The following is a 26,434-nucleotide window of genomic DNA, read 5'->3' as shown; positions in this document are numbered from 1 at the left end:
AACCTTTTTATTTTTGCGTCGACATCACTGTATAAGGCCTTGTTTTTTGCGGGACAAGTTGTAGTTTTTAATAGCACCATTTTGGGGTACATAGAATTTATTGATTAACTTTTTTTGGGGGGGAATAGAAAAAAAACAGCAATTTCGCCACACTTTTTTGCGTCCTAAATTTACCCCGTTTACCGTGTGGTATAAATAACACAATAACTTTATTCAGTGGGTTGTGGGTTGAATTTTTGCATTGTTTTTTATTTTATTTTTTACCACGTTCACCGTGCGGGTTAAGTGATGTAATAAGTTTATAGTTACGGACACGGTGATACCAAATATGTGTAACTTTTTTACTTTATTTTGTTTGTTAATAATAAAGCAGTTTGTAAGGGGGAAAAGTGGGTTTTTCATTTTTGTTTTTTTTACTTTTATACTAGTCCCGCTAGGGGACTTCACTATGCGATCCTACGATCACATTTATAATACACTGCAATACTTCTGTATTGCAGTGTATTATGCCTGTCCGTGTAAAACGGACAGGCATCTGCTAGGTCATGCCAGAGGCATGATTGAGCAGGCATTCACTACAGGCAGACCTGGGGGCCTTTATTAGCCCCCCGGCTGCCATCGGGGAGACAGACGCTCTGCGATTTTATCGCCGGGTGTCAGTGGGATGAGCGGGAGCTCCCTCCCTCTCTCCAAAACCACTCCTATGCGGTGCACGCTATTGAGCACGGCATCTGAAGGGTTAAACGGGTGATATCGATACTTATATCGACCCCTGATAGGGACGCCCCCAGCCCTCAGATACTTCTGGCAGCTGAGAGCAAGGAGATTTGACAGCTCCCTGCTCTGTTTATTTATTCCGATGCAGCGACGTAAAAAGTCTATTGCATCAAAATAAAGCCAGTTAGTGACCGACGTAAAAACACTATGGGGCGGTCACTAACGGGTTAAGCTAAATCACAATGATTTTTTCTGTGTGTGTGTGTGTGTGTGTATATATATATATATATATATATATATATATATATATATATATATATATATATATATATATATATATATATATATATATATATATATATATATATATATATATAAGCATAGAACACAGTAACGGCACCAGGACTTCAGAGTAGATGAAAGCAGGGTGGATTTATTCAACACAGCAACGTTTCGGTTCAACAGGAACCTTTCTCAAGCCATCACAAACTAAACACAGTGTCAGGTATAAATAGGCGGAGCATACAATAAAACAATTATATGTATAATTCCAATAAAACCTAATAGATAAATACATACCAATATTCCGAAAAGGCAACCATAAAGTGCACATATTTCTTCCAATGTAGAGCATATAAAAACAATGTAATATGCGTATAAAGTGCAATATTAATCACAAAAACCGATGTAGATAAGGGCAATTAAGATAATTGGAAACGGGCAGAGGCCAATTCTATTTTAATAGCGATGTACTTACTGTAAATCGTTAGGTCTGTGCAGAGATAAAGATGTGCGCCTGACACTTTCGCGCGTGTCCACTGCGCATGCTCCAAGATGGCGCCCACACCGGATATTAAGTCCGGTGGAACGCATCGAGCAGCAAATCACCACTGCGCATGCGCAGAGACGGAACATGCGTTCCACCACTACTGCGCATGCACCAGCGGCGAAAAAAACGTATAAAGAAAGGAAAAAGTTTTAGAAAGCATCATATCCATGATTAAACATAGTCCCGATGCTATAATGGACTATACAATCCATCACCCAAAAGATTACATGGGTTTTGTACCGTAATGTCCACACATAGGAAAACTGAATCTAAAGAAAAAGGGACAATGCTATCAATAGAGTAAACCCCCTAGTGGTGAAAATATAAGAATAAATGTCGTTATGACTCGATATAATGTGACTATAGTCACCATTGGGGCAAGTGAAAATATTATAATGCAGGGAATATTATCATCCCAAGCAGGGATATCAAATATTCCCGACAAAAAGCCCCATAACAGAGAGGGACGCATATTCCAAAATAAGTGATATGCGTTAAATATCAATGCACAGCCCACAATTGTTAGAGACGGTATTGAACATTTATTCAAAATACAAAGGAGGAAATACCATTATAAACAGCATTATAACTATACAATCTGCATAAAGACATACTTAAAACATTACATCGCTATATTTTAAATTGACTATCTAATTAGAACTCTGTTGGTATATATTCCAAACAGGACTTTATAGTCTTAGAGAAAAGGCTTCTGCCGCTTTCCAATATCTCTCAAAATTGCTTAACATGCAATTGTGTATCTAAAAAGTGTGAAAAAGAAACATATTAATGTACAGTATTTGTGAATATAAAAACAAACATAAAATATGTATATTGAAAAGGTCAAAATAAGACCTCAGATTAGCTATACATCAAAGACACAAAATATACCTTCAAGAACGTCAACCGATCATATCCCTATAATTCTATGGGGGGAACAAGTGCACCACCACTATCTCAAATATGCGGGCCACAAGGATATTCTATATTCAACCCCTTAGGAGACATAGTTTCCAATTTAAAAATCCACTCTAGCTCTTTTCTTTTGAGTGCCAAACCTCTATCACCGTCACGTCTCAGCTGAGGCACCGAATCAATAATTCTAAATCTCAGCTGAGACAAGCTATGCTTTTTCTCAACTAAGTGTCTCGACACTGGTAGGTCTTGCCTCTTGGTATTAATGTTTGATTTATGATTTCTCATCCTGAGACGCACTTCTGTAGTAGTCTCACCAACATAGTGAAGACCACATGGGCAACTCAACAAATAAATGACATAGGATGATTGACACGTAAAAAAAACCTTTGATATTTATTATCTGACCAGTTTGTGGGTGGTTAAAAACGCCGCCCTTAATCATATTGTCACAGATGTTACATCCAAGACATGGATAACAGCCATGTTTCGGAGGGGCCAGGAACATCTGATTTTTCCGGTAAGACCCAATATTGACACTGTTTTTAATTGTTTTGCCTTTCCTATAGGCCATCATAGGCCTCTCTTGAAATTCAGCAACCTTCGGAAAGGCTCTCTCCAATACCTTCCAATCTCTCCTCAGAATCCCACCAATCTGTGGGCTTAATGAGGAGAAAGTGGAGATAAATGGTAACCGGACGTTCTTATTCTTAGCTAACTGTCCACTGAGGAGGTCTTGTCTATCCAGCAGTTCAACCTTCCGTCTATTAAAATCCAAGACATGACTCGGATAACCCCGATCAGAGAACTTTTTACACATTTGGTCGAGTCTTGAGGACAATTTATCCTCTTGACTCACCACCCTCTTGACTCTAATCAACTGGCTATAAGGCAGTGATTTCAACATCGTTCTTGGATGTCCGCTAGTGAAGTGTAAGAGATTGTTTCTGTCCGTTTTTTTAGAGAGCAGATCAGAAACCAATCTATAATCAACAATAGAAATCCGAGTGTCCAAAAATTCAATAGAACTTGTGGAAAACGACATAGTAAATATAATTGTGGAATTCAAACCGTTAAGAAATGTAACAAAATCCTGTAATTGACTAGTTGAACCGGTCCAGATGAGGAAGACATCGTCTATGTATCGCCACCACCGCAGTACTTGACTGAAGTGGTGGGACATATAGACAAGGTCCTCCTCCATCCGCCGCATAAAAATATTGGCATATGTGGGGGCCATATTAGACCCCATTGCCGTTCCTCTCTTCTGTAGATAGAATGTATCTCCTACCAAAAAATAATTCTTCTCAAGAATAAATTCCAATAATGATTGAACAAACCCAATTTTGTCCTCAGAGAAGCCCGACTTCTCCAAATAGAAAAGCGAGGCATCAATGCCCTCCTGATGAGCAATTGAGGTATAAAGACTACCCACATCAAGGGTAACCAGAACCGACCGGTCAGGGATCATGAGATCCTGAATCCTGACCAGGAAGCCTGAGGTGTCCCTGATGTGGGAGTCCGCACCAATGGCAAACTGCCTAAGAATTTTATCTAAAAACATAGCCGCTGGGACAAACAAGGAGTCACTCCCTGAGACAATAGGACGTCCAGGGGGCCGAGTGGAATCCTTATGGATTTTGGGCAGGAGATAAAGTAGAGGGGTCACAGGGAATTTCACCTGTAGAAATTCATGTATTTATGAAGCAATAGCCGCAAGTGGCTTCAAATAATTGCCAATTTAACTTTGTTCACATGATAATTGTGATGCGTGTTTGGCCTATATGCTGATGTACCCATAGACTTCACTAGCCAACCATATATCATAAGATTGCCCATTTGCACAGAATATGTCTGTATACCTTCCTTTTTACCATGTTGAATGCGTTTGTCCTCAGTAAAATGAGTTTTTTTACACAATGGGTGATGTACGCAAATGGATAGGCATACAGTTTCAAATGTTTGTCAACACTTACATTTCAAACTGGTACACACTCAGTATATGCCCTAATTGTGATGTGAACTGCGACTTACTGGGAATAAGTCATGTATTTTTTTGTTTTTAACAATGTGTTTTATACTCATCATTTTGTGACTACATTTAGAGCTGAAATTTATTTATTTCTTCCAGTTATTGGGGAACTTGGTATCGGACTTTGTTGACAGTTTTAGACCCACAGCAAGAATTAACTCCATCTGTGGTACGTTTATAGAAACACGCACACACACGACCAAACAGATTGGGTATTTGATAGCAGAACCTGCAAATAATTTAATGTCATTGGTGACAACCTAGCTCAGCTGTCCGACAATTTCCCCTGTCAGGGAAACATGGATTGGACTAGTCTGATTTTAACATGTCTAATCCTGTGGCATCTGATAGCCACTTAGCTGAACAACCAATTGGAATACAGCGATCTTATGTATATGGATCCCTTAGAGCACTACAGGCCTGGATTTGTACATTCTATCTGTATCTAAAAAAAAAAAAAAAAAAAAGTAGATCTGTATTTTCTATTGCAGAAAAGTACACTTAGGCTATGTTCACACGGGGTATTTTGCCGAGTTTTTTGACGCGGAAACCGCGTCGCAAAACTCGGCAAAAACGGGCCGAAAATGCCTCCCATTGATTTCAATGGGAGGCGTCGGCGTCTTTTTCCCGCGAGCAGTAAAACTGCCTCGCGGGAAAAAGAAGCGACATGCCCTATCTTCGGGCGCTTCCGCCTCTGACCTCCCATTGACTTCAATGGGAGGCAGAGAAAGCGTATTTCGCGCTGTTTTATGCCCGCGGCGCTCAATGGCCGCGGGCGAAAGACGGCGCGAAAAACTCAGCGAAAATCGGCGTGCAGGGAGAGAAATATCTGCCTCAAACTTCCAAACTGAATTTTGAGGCAGATATTCCTCTTGCAAAATACCCCGTGTGAACATAGCCTAAGGGTATGTGCGCACACACTAATTACGTCCGTGATTGACGGACGTATTTCGGCCGCAAGTAGTGGACCGAACACAGTGCAGGGAGCCGGGCTCCTAGCCTCATACTTATGTACGATGCTAGGAGTCCCTGCCTCGCTGCAGGACAACTATCCCGTACTGTAATCATGTTTTCAGTACGGGACAGTCGTCCTACAGAGAGGCAGGGACTCCTAGCATCGTACATAAGTATGATGCTAGGAGCCCGGCTCCCTGCACTGTGTTCGGTCCGGGTCTTCCGGCCGAAATACGTCCGTCAATTACGGACGTAATTAGTGTGTGTGCACATACCCTAAGAATTCATAAACTATTTGTTGCTTAACATGATGTTTAAAGGTGGAATATTTGTAAATGTTTCGTAAAATGTTTTTTTGTTTTTTTTGTTTGTTTATCACACACTATGTTCTAAGGCCGCTGCAGTCTTCTTCCTGTGGTGAATAATTCGGGAGCCATCTGTAACTCTTGGAAATTGGACCCTTTGACATTGCGCTTTCCGCTGAAAGGTCTTTTGCCCTATGACAAGGTGAGTCCATATTTAAAAACAAAGTGGTATTCAGACAAATTTTGCTTCACTACTTTTTTACAAGTAATGCAGAAAAAATGCACTACCTTCCAAGCCAAAATGGAAACCAAAAAACAAGCACAACCGTGTACTTAACTCCGTGAATGTAGTTCACTGTACAGAAGTTGTTCACCACTGTGGGACTATTGCTTAGTATTTGCCTTTTGCCATTTTTAGTTGCCACTCAACTGACCAAGAATACCGATTCAAACATACACTCTTTGCATCTATATCTGCAAGATTATTCAAATACAGTATGCCATTAATAATAACATAGAACAATTAAACATAGATATTGACAAGCATAACTTTTAACTGGGGAGCAGGACAAAACGTATTAACTGGAAACCTATAAGAAAATGAATACACGTATATGTGCTAAACTCCTACCATCTGTCTTAAGCAATTGTGTTAATTCGTTACTAAAGAAGTATATATTTAAAGGGGTTTTCCCGCTAAGCACTTTTATCACCTATACACAGGATAGGTGATCAATGTATGATCGCTACACAATCGCAGTGAGGAGGACTTTGAATACAGTGGTGGTCGCGCATGTGCGCTGCATCTCTGTTCAATAGCTATAGGGCTGACGTAAACAGTTACTGACGTTAATACCTGCTCTGTGAACCCCTTTAACTAAAAAAAGAAATAAAAAGAGAGTAGCTTTGTATCCACTAATATAATCATAGCATAATATCATCACCGTAGCTGTATAGTTTGCTGAATCCTGTACCCGTCAGGTCCACGGGACTTACTGATTCAGTGAAAGCGGGTCCTGCATGTCTGACACGTAGGTTCCACCTGTTATCCATTACATCTAAGCTTATAACTTAGTTGTGACAGCTCCTGTCTTGTCCGCAGGACTGATGGATTCAGGTCTTCGCTAAAGATGCAGCTGCTCTGTATACAGAGTACAGAGCAACTGTATCTAAAAAAGTAAAAATAATTACATTAAAATTATTTGAAAGATGAACAAAAGACACTGACTAACGTTTTTATTTCAAATAAATTAACTTTCAAAGGTTTACATAGCCTTTAATGTTGATGTTAAGGTGTGAAAAAAAATCTAGTTACAAAATACATGTAAAAGTAACAAAACAGACAATACTCCCCTGTTAAAATGCTCTACTCGACTCTGCAGTGCCGATGCTCCCATGGTTCCCCCCCCCTCCCCCCCCCAATTTGGTCTACATGGCAGCAGAGATGACATGCCATGTTTAGCATGTGACCACTACAGCAGAAACGTTCCATAGAGTGACTGGTTACAGTGGTAACAGGATGTCATCTCTTCTGCCAAGGAGAGACCACAGGAGTATCCATGCTGAAGGGACGGTGGATTTAACAGGTAAATATTGTATATTTTGTTATTTTAACCCGTACTCTACGTGTGTGTGTGTGTGTGTGTGTGTGTGTGTGTGTGTGTCGCGCGATAAGACTTTCCCGTCATTATATGACTTGTATATGGCAGTTTTCGCCTTTGCTTCTATGATGTCTCCCATACACTGCACACAGAAAAGAGAAGATTCTGCTCCCCATTTCTAATTTTTTCTGTCTATCCTTTTTCTCTCTCACACTAGAAGCATCATGGTGGACATTATACAGCAGTGAAACTGTGAAATCAGCACTGGGATGAGACAGTAGAACACTTATTAGAAGCTTCAGCAGTGTCTCTGTACCTCTCTAGTTGCAGCTGTTCCCCCTCCTATCCTTCCCCTCTCCATAGATTTCTATGGGCAGCAGCTGTAACAGTCTCTCCCAGTGAGTTGATATTCACTCCATCTCTGCCTGTCTGAAAACAGTTTTTACCAGTGAATTGAGAGTGAGTGATCCGTGCATGAATCTTCATAAACTATTCATATTTTTTTTTTTAGCTTTAACATTTTTAAAAGCTTTTTCAGGAAGTTGGCCCTTATACTGGAAGTGTGTAAAGAATGTTAAATTGTGTGTTCTACTATGTGTTTTATGTTTTTTCTTGCAGGATTTATTTGAGCCACAGACTGCTCTGTTGAGATATGTCCTGGAGCAGCCTTACTCTCGGGATATGGTGTGCAACATGTTAGGTCTAAACAAGCAGGTATTACCATGAATATTTTCCCTTTCCGTCTTGCTTTATCCCTTTTACATTTTTCTTTGCTATAGCAGACTGAACAAAACAGTTGTAATAGTAGTTCCTTCCATATTTCTTTTTAGTATCTTGTGGGTTCTTTGAAAAACTTCAGCTCAATACTTCCTGCCTGGGGGTTTCATAGTGCAGTAGATATTTAAAAAATGACTTTTTGTTTTGCATTGCTTTCCCCTTCCTATAAGGCCAGTCTCAGGAGAGCCCTTTGTCAGCCCTTACTACACCATATAATACTCTAAAAATTATTTCCCAAAATGCTTTCCAAAATTTCATTTAATACAAAGTAGAATACCGCTACCCTTGCAGATGCCATTGGTGGGTATATTCTGACTCTGGGCATCTTGAGGCAGGCCTCATAGTCACTGTTTTGTCTTTTCTTTTTTTCTTCCTTTATTTTTGTTCTGTCTTGTCCTGCCCATCCTCCAATGCTCTAGACCTTGAACATTGCTCAGGTATGTTCACAACCTTCTTCTTGTATCGTGACTAACAGTACTGCTGGCTGCATTGTAGCCACTGATCCCACTTCGCAAACATACATGGTCAGGGCTTGAAATTGGCAAAACTGCAACATACCAATTTCTTGCATACAGTTTGACATCCTTGTGCCATCTTAATTTCCGTGTTTCTGCAATCCAAACTTGCATTTAGACCTTCTCTTCATGTTTATGATGTAGTGAGTTGTGTTGTGGTTTAGTGTAAGTGAATGCATTCACAAATGTAGGCGTATCTTTTACAAAAGGTTGTTTTCTTTTTTTCTTGTACGTTCTCGGTACTCATTCTTTGTGTGCATGCATACAGCATTATCTGAATTGTTTTTTTAGGCATAATAACTGAGACTTATTCCCATCCTGCTTTCACTGCATGCCTACCACCCACTTCATTCTATTAAGAGATTCTCCGCCTTTGTGTGTAACCCATTTTATACAAAAATACAGTGAGCTGGGGAATTATTTAACTTGCCTGTTGCCAGGATGCTTTACTCTTTTCTAATATACAGTATATCCCAGACAACTTAAAGACACCACTCCCCTCTCGATGCAACACTTTTTGTAAAGTTTTTCAGTCGTGCAACATTTCAAGCTTAAAGGGGCTTTCCAGTGGAAAAAAAATTGACCTATTCTCAAAATAGGCCATCAATAGCTGGCTCCTGGGATCCCCAACGATCAGCTGACCGTGAATCGTCGACGTGCGTTTAGTGGCGATTCACCAGCATCACAGCCTATCCTTCCATTCACTTCAATGGGAGAAAAGGCTGCAATACCTCTGAATCGCCGCTAAATGTATGTCGCCGATTCACAGTGAGTAAGTAAAATGAAGGGTAAGCAGCCCCTTCAAAACAGCTGATTGGTGGGGGTTTCGGGCCCCGACCCATCAGCTATTGATGGCCTATACTGAGGATAGGCAATCGCTTTTTTTATTGGCTGGAAAACCCCTTTAAGGGCGTTTTCCAGGAGTTTTATATTGATGGCCTTTCCTTAGGATCAGTGGGTGTTGGTCTGACTCCCGGCACCCCTGCCGATTTAGCTGACTGATGTGACAGCTGCCATCCCAGGCGCTACAGAAGGTGCCTATAAACTGGGAAAAGGCTTCTTCAGTCAGCTGATTGGTGGGAGTCAGACCCTCACCCACCGATCTTATATTGATGACCTATCCTAAAGATAGGCCATCAATCTAAGAGTCCTGGAAAATACCCATTGAAGGGGTTATTCCATACAGAACATTAGGTTTATTTAACAAATCAAATTATAAACTCATTAAAAAAAAATATCCAGTGAAAATGAATTCATTTATTAGAGTATGGCTACACCAGTTGTTCAAAGAAAAAATAAATGTGCACGTCCATTTACTGAGTGGAGTGCTGGTGGACACGCATGCTCAGTCACTCTGTCCACAGCCAGGTCTCTTCTCTAGTGATCCTCTCATCACTGCAGAGCAGCCAAAAGGAATAGGTTTCTACTTGTCAGGGAAGGAGCAGAGCCTCTGCAGTTTCATGCCAGTATAGATGAGAAACTGCAAATGAATAGGACTTTTTGGTATGAAAATTATTCATGGAATAACCCCCTTTAAAAAGGACCTCTCACCTCTTCTGACACGTCTATTTTATTAAATACCTGTGTTCCCCATGAAATAGCAATTCTGGAACATATTTTTACCCTTTCACCTATGACAGCACCCCTGGAGAGACATCCCATCCGCTGGACAGGAAACCTGAGGATATAAAAAGGGACACCTCCCCACACACCCAGTCAGGTTTCCTGTCCTCTGGATGGAAGGATTGTCCTGAGGAAAACACTTCTCCCGGGGTTGCAGACCCCCTATCAAGGTCTTACCTTATTTTCACTAGGGGTGCTCTGGAAGGTGTAAGTCTCCTTTGGAGGGAGCAACCTTAAGCCTGGTACAGCTACTCCCTCCTCTCCCGGTCCATCGCCTCTCTCCTTGGAGGTGATTTTAGGTCCACATGGTAGATCTTCCTCTGGCAGGGAGGGGATGTATAAATTCACATCTAAGTGTTACCATTACCCTTGCCAATCGGCTGTCTCCCTATACAGTCTGAGACTGTCACCACTGAAATAACATTGTCAGACTGTTTAAGCACCCAGTTGTTAATTTATTCATTAATTTTCTAATAAGAATAACCGAGGAACAGCACAACGCAGAGTTCTGAGAAAATATGCTCCAGAATTTTTATTTCATGGTGAATACAATTATTTGATAAAACAGACATGTCCGGAGAGGTAACCAAATAAAAAAACAGCACCGGATTTACATAAAATGACAGGGTACAAGGGTCCCTTGCTGTAAATCACAGGAAAACAAGGCAGCACATCCAAGAAAGGAACTTTTTATTCACCCATGCAAACTTTCAGCTCCATAGAGTCTTTCTCAAGCGTGCTGGAGAGACTCTATAAAGCTGAAACGCTGCATGGGTGAATAAAAAGTTCCTTTTTGGATATGCTGCCTTGTTTTCATGTGATGTCCGGAAAGGTGACCGGTCCTCTTTTAAGGCTGTCTAATCCAAAATGTCTCATGACTGGAATGAACCTTAGTGTTGTATTGGGATAAGTGCTGTGTTTTACTGGTCTTGGATATTTACTTTGTCAGTCGGTCGATGCTCCCTCTGAAGATTGTCACCAATCGATTGGAAAATGTAGTCTTTGTAAGCGGTCTACTCCTCTACGTTTATTACTCTTCTCTGGTGTCAGCACAGTGCCAATTAATAGTAGAGCTGAAGAACAAAGTCATTTAAGTTTCTAGGTATACACAGATATAACCTGTTAAATAGGATTGTTAGGTAGCTTGTCCTTTTGTAACTAGTCTGTCTTAATTCTCCATTATTTTCTATGAGCCTGGACCGCTGAACACGGCCATGATAAGACATGTCCGTTCTTTCTGCGGTCCAGGCTCCTGGGCCATGCACGGACCGTGGAAGCCACGGTCGTGTGCATGGGCACATAGAAATTAATGGGGCCGCAATTCTCCCCTGGATTTTCGGGGGAATTGCGGCCGCAAAAGCACGTTCGTGTGCATAGGGCCTTAAAGTCAGGGATTTTTACCTGTGTCCTCTGCGGGCCGCCCGCATGTTACGGACCGTGCACACATTGATATCAATACTTCTATCTTTTTGCGGTCCGGGTTCCCGGCCAATGCACGGACCGTGGAAACTACGGTCGTGTGCATGGGTCCATAGGAATGAATGGGTCCGCAATTCACCCGCAATTTTGTGGGTGAATTGCAACAGCAAAAACACGTTCGTGTGCATGGGCCTAAATGTATCTTCTCAGAAACAGACACACAACTATTATTGTCAGCATTTATAATCGTTTTCAAAGCTCCAGAGAAGCTAATTCAAGAGTAGCAACTAATATTGCAGTACTTCATGATGTCACCTTTGGAAAAATACTTGCAGCAACATAAAAAATATGATCTCTAAGCAAATAAAACCCAACCGCTAAACTTAGTGATATCAGTATTAGAAGTTATAGTGATTGTCAATTTTTAGGTACTCGGTGGAAATCTTCCTTAAAGGCTATGTACACCTCTGGAACTCAACATTTATTTTATTTTTTTATATATAAGCAACTTTTCAATTTTACTTTAATCAAATAATTGTTTTTACTTTTTAAGATACAGGTTCTGTGTATCCTGTATACATAGAAGCTGTATCTTGCTGTCCAAGCCCATGAACAAAGTTGATGAACTTAGAAGTGATCGTCCTGCTGACCTGATGGAATCGGCTTTGATGGCAACTTACATCTTCTATGTATACAGGATACATAGAAGCTGTATCTAAAAATACAATAAACAAAACTTTTTTTAAACAAATTAAATAAATAAAAAAAATTGCTTAACATTGTTTTATTTAAAAAAAAATAATAGTTCAAAGGTGTAAATAATCCTTAATCTTGAATTGACTCTGCTGATGGCAGAGGAGGGAGAGGAGGCTGTTGGCATAAGGGAAACCATATATTTTTTCCCTTTTGCCATATACGATTTTTGTAAATAAAATTTAGCCTAAGGCGGGATTCACTCGACAGGGTTTCCCGGCCGGCTGCCGGCCGTTCATAAATCGGCCGGCACCCGGCTGCGTTAGGAATAATAGACCCCTAATGGGGCTATTCACACGACCGATTTTTTTGACGGCCGGTAAAACCGGCCGTCAAAAAATGGGACATGAGGAGGAGGAGGGTCTTTTTTTGCTCCCTGTAGGAGTCTGAATCCCAAATCCCCGGCCGGGGATTGGGGATTCCGCTACAGGAGAAGTGCGTGACTACACTGTCCATATATGGACACAGCGAAGTCACGCACTTCTGCAGTGGAATCCCCGACTCTATGGCCGGGGATGCCGCTACAGGAGAAGTGAGTGACTACACTGTCTATATATGGACACAGTGACGTCACTCACTTCTGAAGCGGAATTCCCGACCTGTGACAGGGAATTCCTCTTCAGGAGAAGTCAGTGACTACACTGTCCATATATGGACATTGAAGTCACTGACTTCTCCTGGAAGGGGGGGGATGGGTGCAACCTACAGGGGGCAGGGTGGGTGGCATCACCTACAGGGGGCTGGGTGGCATCACCTACAGGGGGCAGGGTGGGTGGCATCACCTACAGGGGGCTGGGTGGCATCACCTACAGGGGGCAGGGTGGGTGGCATCACCTACAGGGGGCTGTGTGGCATCGCCTACAGGGGGCTGTGTGGCATCGCCTACAGGGGGCTGGGTGGCATCGCCTACAGGGGGCTGGGTGGCATCGCCTACCAGGGGGGCTGTGGCATTATCTACAAAGGGCTGTGTGTGGCAACAAATTTAAATGAAATTCATCCGATTTTAAAACGGACAGGGAAAAAAACTGATGCAAATCGGCCGGTAAAAACGGCAACTCAGCCCGGAACGGAATCGGTACGGATGCAAACCGGCCGGGAAAATCGGCCAAAAATGGCCGATTTTCCCGGCCGACACTCGGACCCTGTCGTGTGAATGAGGCCTTATGGTTATGTACACCATTGTGGTCAATTTGTTTCTTTTTCTCTAATGCATCTAAATAAAAATGAAGCAACTTTGCAAATAGTCTTCATAAAATATATACTAGTATTTTTTGTCACTGGCTTCTATGCAGGTCTATGTTTCCATGGTGACCGACAACAAACCATGTGAAGTCTGATCCTGTAGTCCTACTCCCCTGGCATATTCGCAAGAGATAAGGAACAGAAAGACGGAAGCATGACCAGGAACGGACCGCACAAAATATGTTTGTCTGTTACTATGCAGATGCGTAGGTCTAGATAGCAGCTATCATTTTTCATTTCAGATGCATTTCAGCAACAATAGTAAAAAAAAAAAAGAGCTGTTAAGTTGGATATAGCCTTCAAGAACGTGTTTCCCCACCAAATATATTTGATATATTGATAGGTTAAAGTAGTTCTGTAGGAGTTCTTGAAGTCTATTGGGTAGCTTTACTAAGTCTGGCATTTCATATGCTAGTCTTAGACTGAAGCCTGCACGAGTAAGATGCAACAAATTTTTTAAGAAATGCACACCTCTTAATTCACTTGTTGCGTATTGTGCTGTTTATGCGCCACATAAGTGAAATATACGCGAGCTGCCCGCCCTTCCTGCTGAGCCCTGTCCACCTTTTTAAAAGTGGCTAGATCAGCGTTAAACTGCTAAAAAAGTCACACATTAAGGCGCAAGTATGGCGTTTGCACCATAATTTGCACGTTTTTAGCGCCAGAAAACTGGAATAAAGTCATTCAGAACTTCGCCCATTGCAACAACACATCTCTGCATCACATGTTGTACAGGCAGAGGACTAAATCCTTTTTCTTCTCTGCCCCTGGCATTTACAGTCAACCAGATTGACAACATTTTTAATCCGTCTATTACAAAATGTGAGCATTGATAACTGCTGCCCGTTCCCTTATTTTTTCTAAATGAAGTTGAGCACCGCTCATAGGAGCATGATGCTCAGAAAAGTGTCACTGACCCTTTACTTTACCAATGATGGTGTCTCAGCAGTTAGATTCCCATTGATGAGAATTGCTATGCCCCATCCTTTATTCTTGGGGAATTTTAAGGTGCGCGGCATATCCTTTTTTCAATTTCATGCATATTTATCATCCATTTGAGTGGTTTACTGTAATTTTTGTATTCAATTAAAAACACCTTTGCTCGCTCGTGTCATTGGGTATAGGCTGCTGCCACTAAGAGGCGGACACTAAGCAAGCCTTTGTGTCACTCAGTGTTCCTGCCTGTTACCCCAGTGTATTCCAGCATACTCTCCCAACAGGGTTAAAGAGGCTGAAGGGGTGACCCTGCTGGTACTGTGGGGGAGTAGAAGCAAAGAGGATGAAGATGGACTGAGTAAAGTATTTTAGGGGAGTATGGTGCCGTGCGAACCTTCCATGGGAATAATTGTCTCCGGAGGGAGTTATCCTTCTCTCCACTTTAGTGAATGCTTTCCCTAGGCCTCCACGATTCTCTGGCCGACCTTACCTTTCCGACCTCACTTAGGCTGGATTTTTCCAAATTTTTGTGGCGTTTTTAAAAAAGTTTTTAATGCGCTTTTAGTAAAGTCCTATAGTCAAATATAAAAGGCACTACGTGCAACTACCTTTTGGTTTGTGGCATTTTGGATGCGCTTTTGTGGTCAGTGGCTCTTTTTCCTTTTGCTTTGGGTATGGTGTTTTTCAAGGCATTTTTTTTCTCGTAGGCCTCTATAGGATTTTAAAAATGGCAGAAAAAAAAACATGTAAGGAAAGAAACCTAAATCGGCATAGAAAAATTACATTTTAATATGCTAGCCTTTTTATAAGCGAATTTGATGCAGTTTAAATTGCCAGAAAAAAAAGGATCTGTGCGTGAAGCGAAGGCTTACAGGCGGTCGGGGTCCTACGTTGCAGCGCTTAGATTTTCCCCTTGCTGACTCCATCCACAGCTCCCCTTCACTTTTCACATCTATCACTATCTTCTACTGACTGACGCACACACGCTTACGTACACTCTCTCATACATGAAGCCGCAATACCGCCTTCCGTATTCAAAGTAATTGTGTTCTGCAGATCACCCTCTTCACTTAGATCTGATATTGCCATGCTGGGACCCATATTACCCCTTTCATAGCAGAACACAGTTACTCCGCCTAGGTGCTGTACCTGCCATGTTCACGCAGTTAATATGAGCTTTTGAGCACGTTCTCACTGAGCTTTCTGGCGCTGTTTTTGACGCGGAAGCTGCGCCAAAAAACGCCTCCTATTGATTTCAAGCGGAGGTGTTTTTTCCCTTGAGGGGAAAAAAACAACACTCGCTGGAAAGAGCACCATGCACATTCTTCAGGCGTTTCCGTCTCTGACTTCCCATTGACATTAATGGGAGGCAGAGAAATCTGTTTTCGCTGCGTTTTTTGCCTGGGGCACTACATGGGCGCAGCCAAATAACTCCTCCAAAACGTGCCAAGTGTTCTGCGGGGGGGGGGGGCAAAATCTGCCTCAAAATTCCTGTAGGGATTTTGAGCAGGTTTTTCCACCTGCAAAAAAATTAAGTGTGAACCAGCCCTTTTTTATGCCACATTAAGCAGAATAGTTGTGGTGTTGATAGGCTCTCCACCATCAGCCTTCTCGGGCCCCCCACTCTACCAGAGGCTCGATCGCATGCGTTCCCTCAACAGGGTGAAGACTTTTTAGAGGTGGAGGTCTCCGATCATATTTCAGACTTGGAGGCTGAACAGAACCTCTAAATGGCTTCCATATGTGGACAGCCTTATTGCTGCAGTCAGAGATGCTCCATATCAAGGTCTCTGGTTGAGGGTTCCTCTTTTCGGCGCATCATAAGATCTCACAAACTTTCTCCCACTTTCACAAAGTCCTTTTAAAAAGTGGAAGGATCCAGTCAGGCATTCTGTCCTCTAGCATCTGGATCCCATGTATACATTGCCATCGCTCTGCTTCTATGTCTCTCTGGATCGTCGCTAATACCTTTTTTTTTTTTTTTTTTTTTTTTTTTTGTGTGTTAGGTGTCATGCATAAGACCATAGTTTTGCGACCGTATACTGTCCACAATTGCGGAATCGCAATTGCCGATCATATGGAATGCATGCTCCCCTATGGGCCAATGCACACCACCGTGGTATCTGCCCGTAGGCCAGACCGGAAAAAAAATAGGACATGTCATTATACGGTCTGCAATTGCGGTCCGGGCTCATTGAAGTGAATGTACATCTTAGTATCACTGCCTATATGAACGATTAAAATTCGATTTTTATTGTAGAAAATCTTACTAAAATTGGGCTAAATAGCCAAAGGTACTAAGAAGGCGTAAGCACGGTACACCAGACAGATGGAGGAGCGATAGAACAACTGTTGTTAGCACCATTTGCTGCCAAGCAACACTTCCCCCTGTCTGTATTATGATATAACACCTGGTCAATCCGTGCCACTAACACGTGTCCCTACGCGTTTCCTCACCGCTGATATTCACGGTGATTCATCAGGGGTCACACTGATGCGATAACAACACATCTATATTTGATTATGTGATATGGCCGGGAGACACCTATTGCGTGTCTCAGATCATTCACCCGGCTCGTGTACGACACTAGTCAGCTGGTCGAACACGAGCCTAGTGAGATGCCGGACATAAGTAGTACTAACCCCTCCCTCCCTGGAGTGACGCGGCGGCCGGGCAGCCAATCCCCGCGAGGCTGGGCGGCCTGAGCAGGGCCGGCCCCCGGGCGCTCGCTGTCACTGCAGGGGGGAGGAACAAGAGCGTCCCTAGTAACCAGGGATTACCAGGCGGCCATAACCCACTGGCCTGGGATATTGCAGCTAGGAAGAGTAACCAGAGAAGAGCACAGCGATCCTAAGCCCACACTGTGGCACATTCGATCGCTGTGTGTGTCATCCTGCAATGGGAGACTCCGCAATCCTGGAGTGCAGTTGACATTGTGCACTCGATCGCCGTATTTGTGAACAGAGGGAAAGGGGGAATGTATAGCAATTCATTTACACACTAAGGGTCCGCTCCAACCTCCCTAAAAATGCAAGCCATATTATAGGGATTCATGCGTAGGACTGGCAATGGGGCAATTGAACATGGGCAGGGTGTGACAAATGATTCACTCCGGCCCCAGGTGACATATGACCAATTCAGAGGAAACAGTTGAAAGATATCTGTTCATTGAGACCCGCCGGTTTCATGGTATGCATACGGAAAATCCATTGGGCCTCTTTTTGCAGAATCCTCTTGTCCCAATTGCCCCCCCTGGCAGATGGCCTAATCTGTTCAATCCCCTGGAATTTGATGACGTGGGTATCACCGCCATGTTTTTCCCAAACATGTCGGGCCACTGAAGTGTCCACATTGCGGCGAATGTCGCCTATATGATCCCTTATTCGTCTCCTGAATTCTCTAAATGTCTTGCCAATATACTGCAGTCCGCATGCACATGAGATCAGGTACACGATGCCCCTAGTTTTGCAGTTGATGAAGGATCTATTTACATATGTCCGACCAGTCGTGTGGCTGTTGAAATTCTTGCTACAAGAAATCGATTCGCAAGCTCTGCAGGACCCACATCTAAATGTACCCTTGATGTTATGTGTAAGCCATGTGGTAGGGCGAATGGACAACATATGACTATGGACTATACGATCCCTGATATTCCTACCCCTCCTATAGGTAACTGATGGTCTGTTGCCTACAAGGTCCCCTACATCTGGATCTGTCCTGAGGATCCCCCAGTAGGTCTGTAGGATCCTGATAACTTCCTGATTTGATGAATCGTACGTGCCTATAATGCGCATTTGGTCATCGGTCGTACGTATTTTGGGGTTTAGGAGTTCGCTCCTATTGCACTGAAAGGCATTGCGATAGGCCGATCCCAGGACATCATGGGGATAGCCCCTCCGGCGAAATCTATTCTGTAGGTCAGAGGCAGCTAGTTTGAAGTCAGTCAAAGTGGAACAATTCCTACGTACCCTTAGGTACTGGCCTTTGGGTATGCCCTTTCTCAAAGGTGCGGGATGCCAGCTCTCCCATCGAAGGAGACTATTCGTTGCTGTCTCCTTCCTGAAGATGTTGGTTTGTATATACCCCTGTTCGGTTTTATATATATTGATATCCAAGAAGGTCATTTTACTCTCATGGATAACAGATGTAAAAAAGAGCCCCATTTCGTTAACATTAAGGATGTCCACAAATTCGCTGAACTCCTCTTTAGTTCCAGACCACAAAATCATGATGTCATCAATAAATCTTAGCCAGAGGATGATCATAGATGTCCATCGATCCATCTCCTCCCCAAATACAATCATTTTCTCCCACCAGCCCAGATATAAATTGGCATAGGATGGTGCACAGGGGGTCCCCATCGCTACCCCCCTTAATTGGTGGAAGAATTTGCCATCAAACAGGAAAAAGTTTTGCTCAAGAACAAAACGAAGGAGGCTGACCACGAACTCGTTATGGGCCTGAAAATGTGTTCCCCTTTCCTTCAAAAAGTCTTCTACAGCTCTGCATCCCATGGCATGGGGAATCGAGCTGTATAAGGCCTCCACATCCAGTGAAGCCAGATGTACACCAGGATCACATTTGATGCCCTCCAAGCGTCTAAGTACATCCATGGTGTCACGGACGTACGATGGGAGGGCCACTACAAATGGACTCAAGATCCGATCAATATAGAGACTAGCATTCTGAGTCAGGTTATCAACCCCAGAGACAATGGGGCGACCCTTGAGAGGAGATATGCCCTTATGTACCTTGGGCAGGCTGTAAAAGGTGGCATATTGTGGATGATCAGTCAAGATAAAGCGTTGTTCATTAATGCTCACCAGATTAAGCGATCGGCCTTGATTTACCAATCTCTTTAATTGGTTTGCAAAAGTTGGCAAAGGATCACTCAATAGAATTCTATAGCATGCTGTGTCACTCAGAATGCGGTGGCACATATCACTATACTGATTGCGATCCATCACCACAATATTACCACCTTTGTCTGATGGTTTAATGACAATACTGTCATCCTGCTCAAGGGCCTGTAAGCCTGCCATCTCATCTCTGGAGGTATTAAATTTGATAGTCTTAGAAGAATCCAGTTTCCTGAGCTGGTCCACCACTACCTCCAGAAATACATCCATTGAGGTATTATCATTGATAGGGGCATTTCTGGTGGAGGGCTGCCTCAAATCTGTGAAGGGACCATCACCCACATTTCTCTGACCTTCTTCCAATAATTGATTTTCTACAATAAAAATCGAATTTTAATCGTTCATATAGGCAGTGATACTATTAATTAATCAAGTGAACGGATATTGTCATATATCAATGCAACAATTGTTGCTTAGTGAATGTACATCTTGTGTGCGCACGGTCCGTGGTTGCGGACGGCACGCGGATGACACTCCACTGCCCGTCCATGCTGTATTCACAGACCGTGCACACAGCTACGGCCGTGTGTAGGAGGCCTTCGTCTTTGAGGTCTGTTCCGTCTATCTGGGTTAGCTCAACTCTGTGGATTTGGTACCTCGTTTCCGCTAGGTCATCTTGTTTGGAGCCTCGGAAGTGGAATTGGCTCACCCACAGGTCTATTAGATGGCTCGTGCCTCTGGACGACCTTACTGAGCCTTCTGGCAGCTAGTTTGCTTATCCCAATACAACCATTGACTTTCTCTCAGTTCCTTCCAAGAAAATTGTTATTGTTCCACTCCTATTGGCATTTTCCCAAGCCCCAGTTCCTTGTGTGAAGATGGCTCATCTAAACAAACGAAGGAGCCAGGCTTCAAGCCATGACCTTCCTCACGCCCACCACCTCAACCCTCTAAAATGTATCCTCACTGGACCCCCTCTACATGAAGGTGAGCCCTTACTCAGATTTTCTCGAGTAAGGTTGGCAGGCTTCTTCACTTGTGGTCCTCTTGGGTCTACGACGTAGGCTTTTTGGACTATAATCTAGAGCTTGTATAATCTCTGTTCCTTCTAGCCATCGCACAATAGATTTCCTCCTCCTTCTCCAGGGTGTAATCAATTATTTTCCTTAGGAGTATAGATCATCGTTTTTTACTCAAGTTCTTCTAGGGTCCACAAGATGGGCAGGTTTCTCTGCCCGATCCAGGACCTAACACGCCTCGATCGTTATGCGCGACACTGTTGATAGTCACGAAGTGTAATTATCGCCTCTCGAAAGCGATTTATTTTTCTGTGCATAACGGTGATTCCACTTCCCAATCGGCCTAGCCCAACAGCTCCTTTTCAGGTTTGCGGCTTAAACCCGCCACTATTAGTGGCATTTTCCTATGGCTTGGTGACTTCTCTTTGTGCCCTCTCAGTGATTGCTACAGTGCTCATATCACACCATACCTGGCCGACATCCTGGTGAAATCTCGCTTTTCCGAACGCCTTGACAGCCTTATATTCCTTTTGGATAGTCTTTTTTTTTTTTTTTTCCCCCTCTTCTTCCTTCCCAGGTCCCATAATGATATAAGTGAGAAAATAAGATGTTTTTTTTTTTTTATATTTCTTTTTTCTCACCTTTTTAAAATTCTCTTCTCGCTGTGTTCATTTGGGGACACAGCTTCCGCCCAGTTATTTTTTTGGCAATCATCTAGTTTTACTGAATGGGTTCCCCATGTTCTTTGTTCCTGCACCATCGAGAGTTTTTCTCTCATGTACTGTTTACCTTGCTTCTCTTAGGTTTGTACATAAGCAGTAGGAGAAACTATTAGCTCAGTGTCTGTAGGAGGCGCTAACACTAGTGGCAGCAGTCTCTACCTACGATCTTCTGTGTCTTCTAATGAACACTGAGAAAACAATTATTCTGTTAGCAAGCTTAGATTTGTCAAATTCGGTGTTCTTTTGTAGCCGAAGTGAACCTCAATTTCTGCTCTTCTCATTTCAATCACTATTTACAGTTTGAAGTGTAATTTTTTTTTAAAAAATCTTGGAAGTTGAGGGCAATTTGTAGAATCTTTAGGCCGGGTTCACACTGAGTTTTTTTTGTAGGCGGAAAATCTGCCTCAAAATTCCGTTTGGAATTTTGAGGCAGATTTTGCTCTGCCTGCACGCCGATTTTCGCTGCATTTTTCGCCCGCGGCCATTGAGCGCCGCCGGCAAAAAACGCAGCGAAATAAGCTTTCTCTGCCTCCCGTTGATGTCAATGGGAGGTCAGAGACGTAAACGGCCGAAGATAGGGCATGTCGCTGCTTTTACCCGCGAGACGGTTATTCTGCGCGCGGGAAAAAACGCTTCTGCCTCCCATTGAAATCAATGGGAGGCATTTTCTGACTTTTTTTTTTACTCTTTTTCCGACACGGTTTCCGCGGCAAAAAACGCTGTGTGAACTAGGCCTTAGTCCCTGTTCAGAGTTTTTTTGTCGCGGAAACCGCGTCAAATGCCTGTGGTGCAAAACGACTTTAAAAAAAATTACCGCAGCAGATTCTGCCTGCAAAAAACTGTGAACAGGGCCTTAGAGCTTCAGTATTCTTGAAATAATTTTTGTTTACTCGGCCATCACAGTGATGGTTATGTCAATAATATTTAGCAAGGTCACCATTGCCCTAAATGACTAGTTCATGCATGGTTGAAAGGACGGAGCCACTTACTGTATTAGGATGTTCCCATATATCTGTCTGATTTGTATGTATTGAGCAAAGTGTTCATGCCCATCAACAGCAGTTTCTAAGATAGAACTCCTCCTGGATGTGCAGGACTAGTTAATTTCAAGCCCTGTACCCTCGTTTTTTGCATGCTAGATAGTCTTCATTTTATAGTGTTGTGTTGTGAATTTTTCTATAAGTGTTTGTCTTGGATGAGTTTTTTTTTCTCAAGTTTTGTCGTCCAAGGGGTCACAAGCAGTCTCCAGTTTTCTTCTGTTCAGATTTTATTAACCAATTTCTCAAGTTCTATAATAATCTGACAGAAATGTGTTGCTTTGCAACGTTATGCTTTACTGCCGTGGCTAGGTTTACTGGTTTAATGCTTGGTGTGTTTTAACCAACATATACTGCTGCTGGCCACAAATTCAATGGCAGTTGCACGGTGGGAATCTGATAATGAGATTTGCGCATGCACCTTCTCTTGCTTCCAGAGATGGTGACTACACGGGATATATTTACTCTACACTGAATTATTTGAGATAAAGTTTTTAGCAATGGGGTAGGTACGTTCCCGTGAAAGAGAATGCAATCTCCTGTAGTAATGTAGAAAAATTGTGTGCGCTCGGCTGCGTAATAAATTCTAACAAAGTGTGGAGCGCTGGATGGTCAAAGTTGGCGTATTTTTTTTTAAATTTCTTCTCACTTGCCTCCATAGCAACAGATTAGTTCATGAAGACTAACTTAGGGTATGTTCACACACACTATTTACGGACGTAATTGGGGCGTTTTAGCCCCGAATTACGTCCGAAAATGCGCCGCAATAGCGTCGGCAAACATCTGCCCATTCATTTGAATGGGTCTTACGATGTTCTGTTCAGACGGTCATTTTTTTTTACGCCCCGCTGTCAAAAGGCGGGGTGTAAAAAAGACGCCCGCGTCAAAGAAGTACCTGTCACTTCTTGGGACGTAATTGGAGCCGTTATTCATTGACTCCAATGAAAAGCAGCTCCAGTTACGACCGTATTGGACGCGGCGTTCAAGCGCCTGCACATTCCGTTTCGACTGAAATGACGGGGCTGTTTTCTCCTGAAAACAGCCCCGTAATTTCGGCCGTTACGGACGCTGTAGTGTGAACATAATTTATCGGCTTCCGCCCGCTGCCGTATGCATGGAGATGGGTGGTCACTGAGAACATTCAGCTCCATCCTTGCGTAAAGAGGCAGAGAGCAGCCAGTGGTTGTTGGATTAGAAAAGCTCTCTGTGCTCCCCTTGCATTGATCACAGTTGGCAAATATTGATACAGGGACGGGAAGTTACATGCAACAGACGTAAATAGGCTACTCACATGTAGCTAATTGCCTGCAATGTTGATGGAAAGTCACAGAAATGTACTGGATAACAGTGTTTGGTCACTGGTGTAAGGAAAAAGACACTTCTCTGACTACTGGGGGAAGGCACTGCTCTGACTATTGGGGAAGGAGGGGGGTAAGCACTGCTCTGCCTACTATGGCAAGGTGGCAGGCAAACAGTTCTGACTACTAGGGGAAGGCTGTGGGAAAGCACTACTGACTATTGTTGGGCAACAGTAAAATTTTCTTAAAAGTGAGTCATCGTTGTCTCCTATATCGGAGTTATATATCCAAGCGTGGTTTATAGTCTATAAGCCCTAATCCATTTTGTTTCTATATAACAATATTGCATCAGTCCAAGCACAATTATATACCAAAATTAAAAACCTACAAAGTAGTGGATTATTCAAATCTTTATTTGTACATTATAATAGAAAAAAAACAAACAAAAAGACCGGGTCAGTTCACACAATTTTTTGACGTGGAAAACGCGCCAAAAAAACGGCTGAAAATGCCTCCCTTTGATTTAAATGAGAGGCGGAGGCGTGTTTTTCCACTGAGCGGAACAAAACCGCTCACGGGAAAAAGGGAAATGCCCTATCTTTAGGCGTTTACACCTCTGACCTCACATTGACATCAATGGGAGGCAGAGAAAGCGTATTTCGCAGTGTATTACAGTAGCAGCAATGTGGACGAAATTTGAAATCTCATTCACACGCTGCGCAATGCTCAGCATATCAATTTATGCTTCGGAATAGCTGTTTTTTTTTGTTGTGGGTTTGCATTCAATGTGGAGGTAAAACACTCAATAAATAGCAAATGTTGCGGTTTTGCTGTGATTCTGCTGCAAAGATCGCAACAAAAAAAACAAAAACTTATACATATCCCATTCTCTATACTTCTGCATCCAGCCCAGCCTCCTGGGATGAAGATTCATCAAATGTGACTGCTGCCAATCACAGGCTGCAGCGGTCACATGGGATGACAGTCATCCCAGGAGGCTGGGCTGAATGAACAACAGAGGGACGTGTTGCCATGACTACGGAGAACGAGGTAAGTATAAGCTGCTTATGTTTTCTTTTTCTTTTTTTTTTTTTAAACTGTTTTCTGCTGCTGACCTACTACCTGAATAACTGCACCACAAGTTGGTGCTGTTTTTTGGCTGGAATTCCTTGCGGGTTCCAGAGCGGATACTTTTATGCAGTATATCTTTCCCTGTGTGAATGTGGCCTTGTGCTTTTCATGTGTTTTTGGTTCACATTTTTTAATAAGTCTTTATAAGTCTGTTGCCAAGTAGACCGTGAATAGCATCTGACTAACAAAGTTAGGTGTATAAAATAGAGTAGAAGGGTCTTTTGCAAATATAACCCTTTCACTATATCCCAACCATTGAGTTCTATTTGAAGGGGATGTCCCACGATTTATATATTCATTTTCTCTGTACATGCAAATAATATTGGTGCACTAGAAGCAGCTATTCCTCACTAGCACTGGACACATTAGGTCACTATTTGCCTAACCTTTTTGGCATTTGGGAACCCCTGGGAAAAAAATATTCTTAATCCGGGGAACTCCTACCGTAAACTCCTATAAACTTTATAAACAGCCACTGCTCCCCTTAACTGCCACAGTGTCCACACGATACATCCTTAGCTTCTGTGCCACCATATACAGTAACAGCCTCATTTCCCCTAAAACAGTGCACTTATAGCTGCCTCTGGGCCCTCATAACAGCCTGAGTGCACCAATTACAGCCACAGAGCGCCCAAAACAGCGTCTGCATCCCCATAGCCACCTATGTACTCCCATAACAGCCACTGCTCTCCTTTACAGCCACACTGCCCACAACAATTTCTGTGCCCCTATAATATAAAGTCTGCTGAATATAGCCATGCACTTGCGCAGGGCCGCGTGCTGCCCATGCCTTGCAGGATCTTGTATGTTGCGCCGCTGCATACAATGTCCTGACGGCGCCAGTGTCAAAACATTAGGTCTGTAGGGAATCCCTTTTGTGTTGTCAGCTATAAGTGGTATTTCAGTTTAGTGATGGAAAACCGCTATTTCTCATTTGTGTAGATTATATGTTTAAAGAGGCTCTGTCACCAGATTTTGCAACCCCTATCTGCTATTGCAGCAGATAGGCGCTGCAATGTAGATAAGAGCAACTTTTTTTTTTTCTTTTTTTTTTAAACGAGCATTTTTGGCCAAGTTATGACCATTTTTATATTTATGTAAATGAGACTTTCTAAAGTACAACTGGGCGTGTATTATGTGTGTTACATCTGGGCGTGTTTACTTCTTTTACTAGCTGGGCGTTCTGACGAGAAGTATCATCCACTTGTCTTCACAACGCCCAGCTTCTGGCAGTGCAGACACACAGCGTGTTCTCGAGAGATCACGCTGTGACGTCACTTCCTGCCCCAGGTCCTGCATCGTGTCGGACGAGCGAGCTACAGTTGATTCTGCAGCAGCATCGGCGTTTGCAGGTAAGTCGATGTAGCTACTTACCTGCAAACGCTGATGCTGCTGCAGAATCAACTGTAGCCTCTGGTGCCGATGTGGCCGACACGATGCAGGACCTGGGGCAGGAAGTGAGTGACGACACAGCGTGATCTCTCGAGAACACGCTGTGTGTCTGCACTGCCAGAAGCTGGGTGTTCTGAAGAGAAGTGGATGATCTTTCTATTCAAAACGCCCAGCTAGTAAAAGAAGTAAACACGCCCCGATGTAACGAACACAATACACGCGCAGTTGTACTTTAACTTTAAACACGCCCAGTTGTACTTTAGAAAGCCTCATTTACATAAATATAAAAATTGTCATAAAACCACAAGGGAAAGTGCATAGATATGCTTGGCAGCTATTGTTAGGGAAGGTAGTAAA

General features: G+C 43.0%; 1 protein-coding gene across 2 annotated transcripts in view; it reads left to right on the top strand.

Annotated features, from left to right (window-relative positions):
- MED23 (mediator complex subunit 23) overlaps positions 1 to 26,434 on the top strand; it is a 115,726-nt gene that overhangs the window by 25,066 nt on the left and 64,226 nt on the right. For both annotated transcript variants that reach the window (XM_075862388.1, XM_075862387.1), the window contains exons 8-10: positions 4,593 to 4,662; positions 5,842 to 5,954; positions 7,972 to 8,067. In XM_075862388.1, the coding sequence (XP_075718503.1) occupies positions 4,593 to 4,662; positions 5,842 to 5,954; positions 7,972 to 8,067 (279 nt within the window). The remainder of the gene's footprint in view (positions 1 to 4,592; positions 4,663 to 5,841; positions 5,955 to 7,971; positions 8,068 to 26,434) is intronic.

Source organism: Rhinoderma darwinii, chromosome 4 (genome assembly GCF_050947455.1).
Source record: "Rhinoderma darwinii isolate aRhiDar2 chromosome 4, aRhiDar2.hap1, whole genome shotgun sequence".
Taxonomy (NCBI): Eukaryota; Metazoa; Chordata; class Amphibia; order Anura; family Rhinodermatidae; genus Rhinoderma; species Rhinoderma darwinii.
This window is presented reverse-complemented; position numbering and strand designations above follow the sequence as displayed.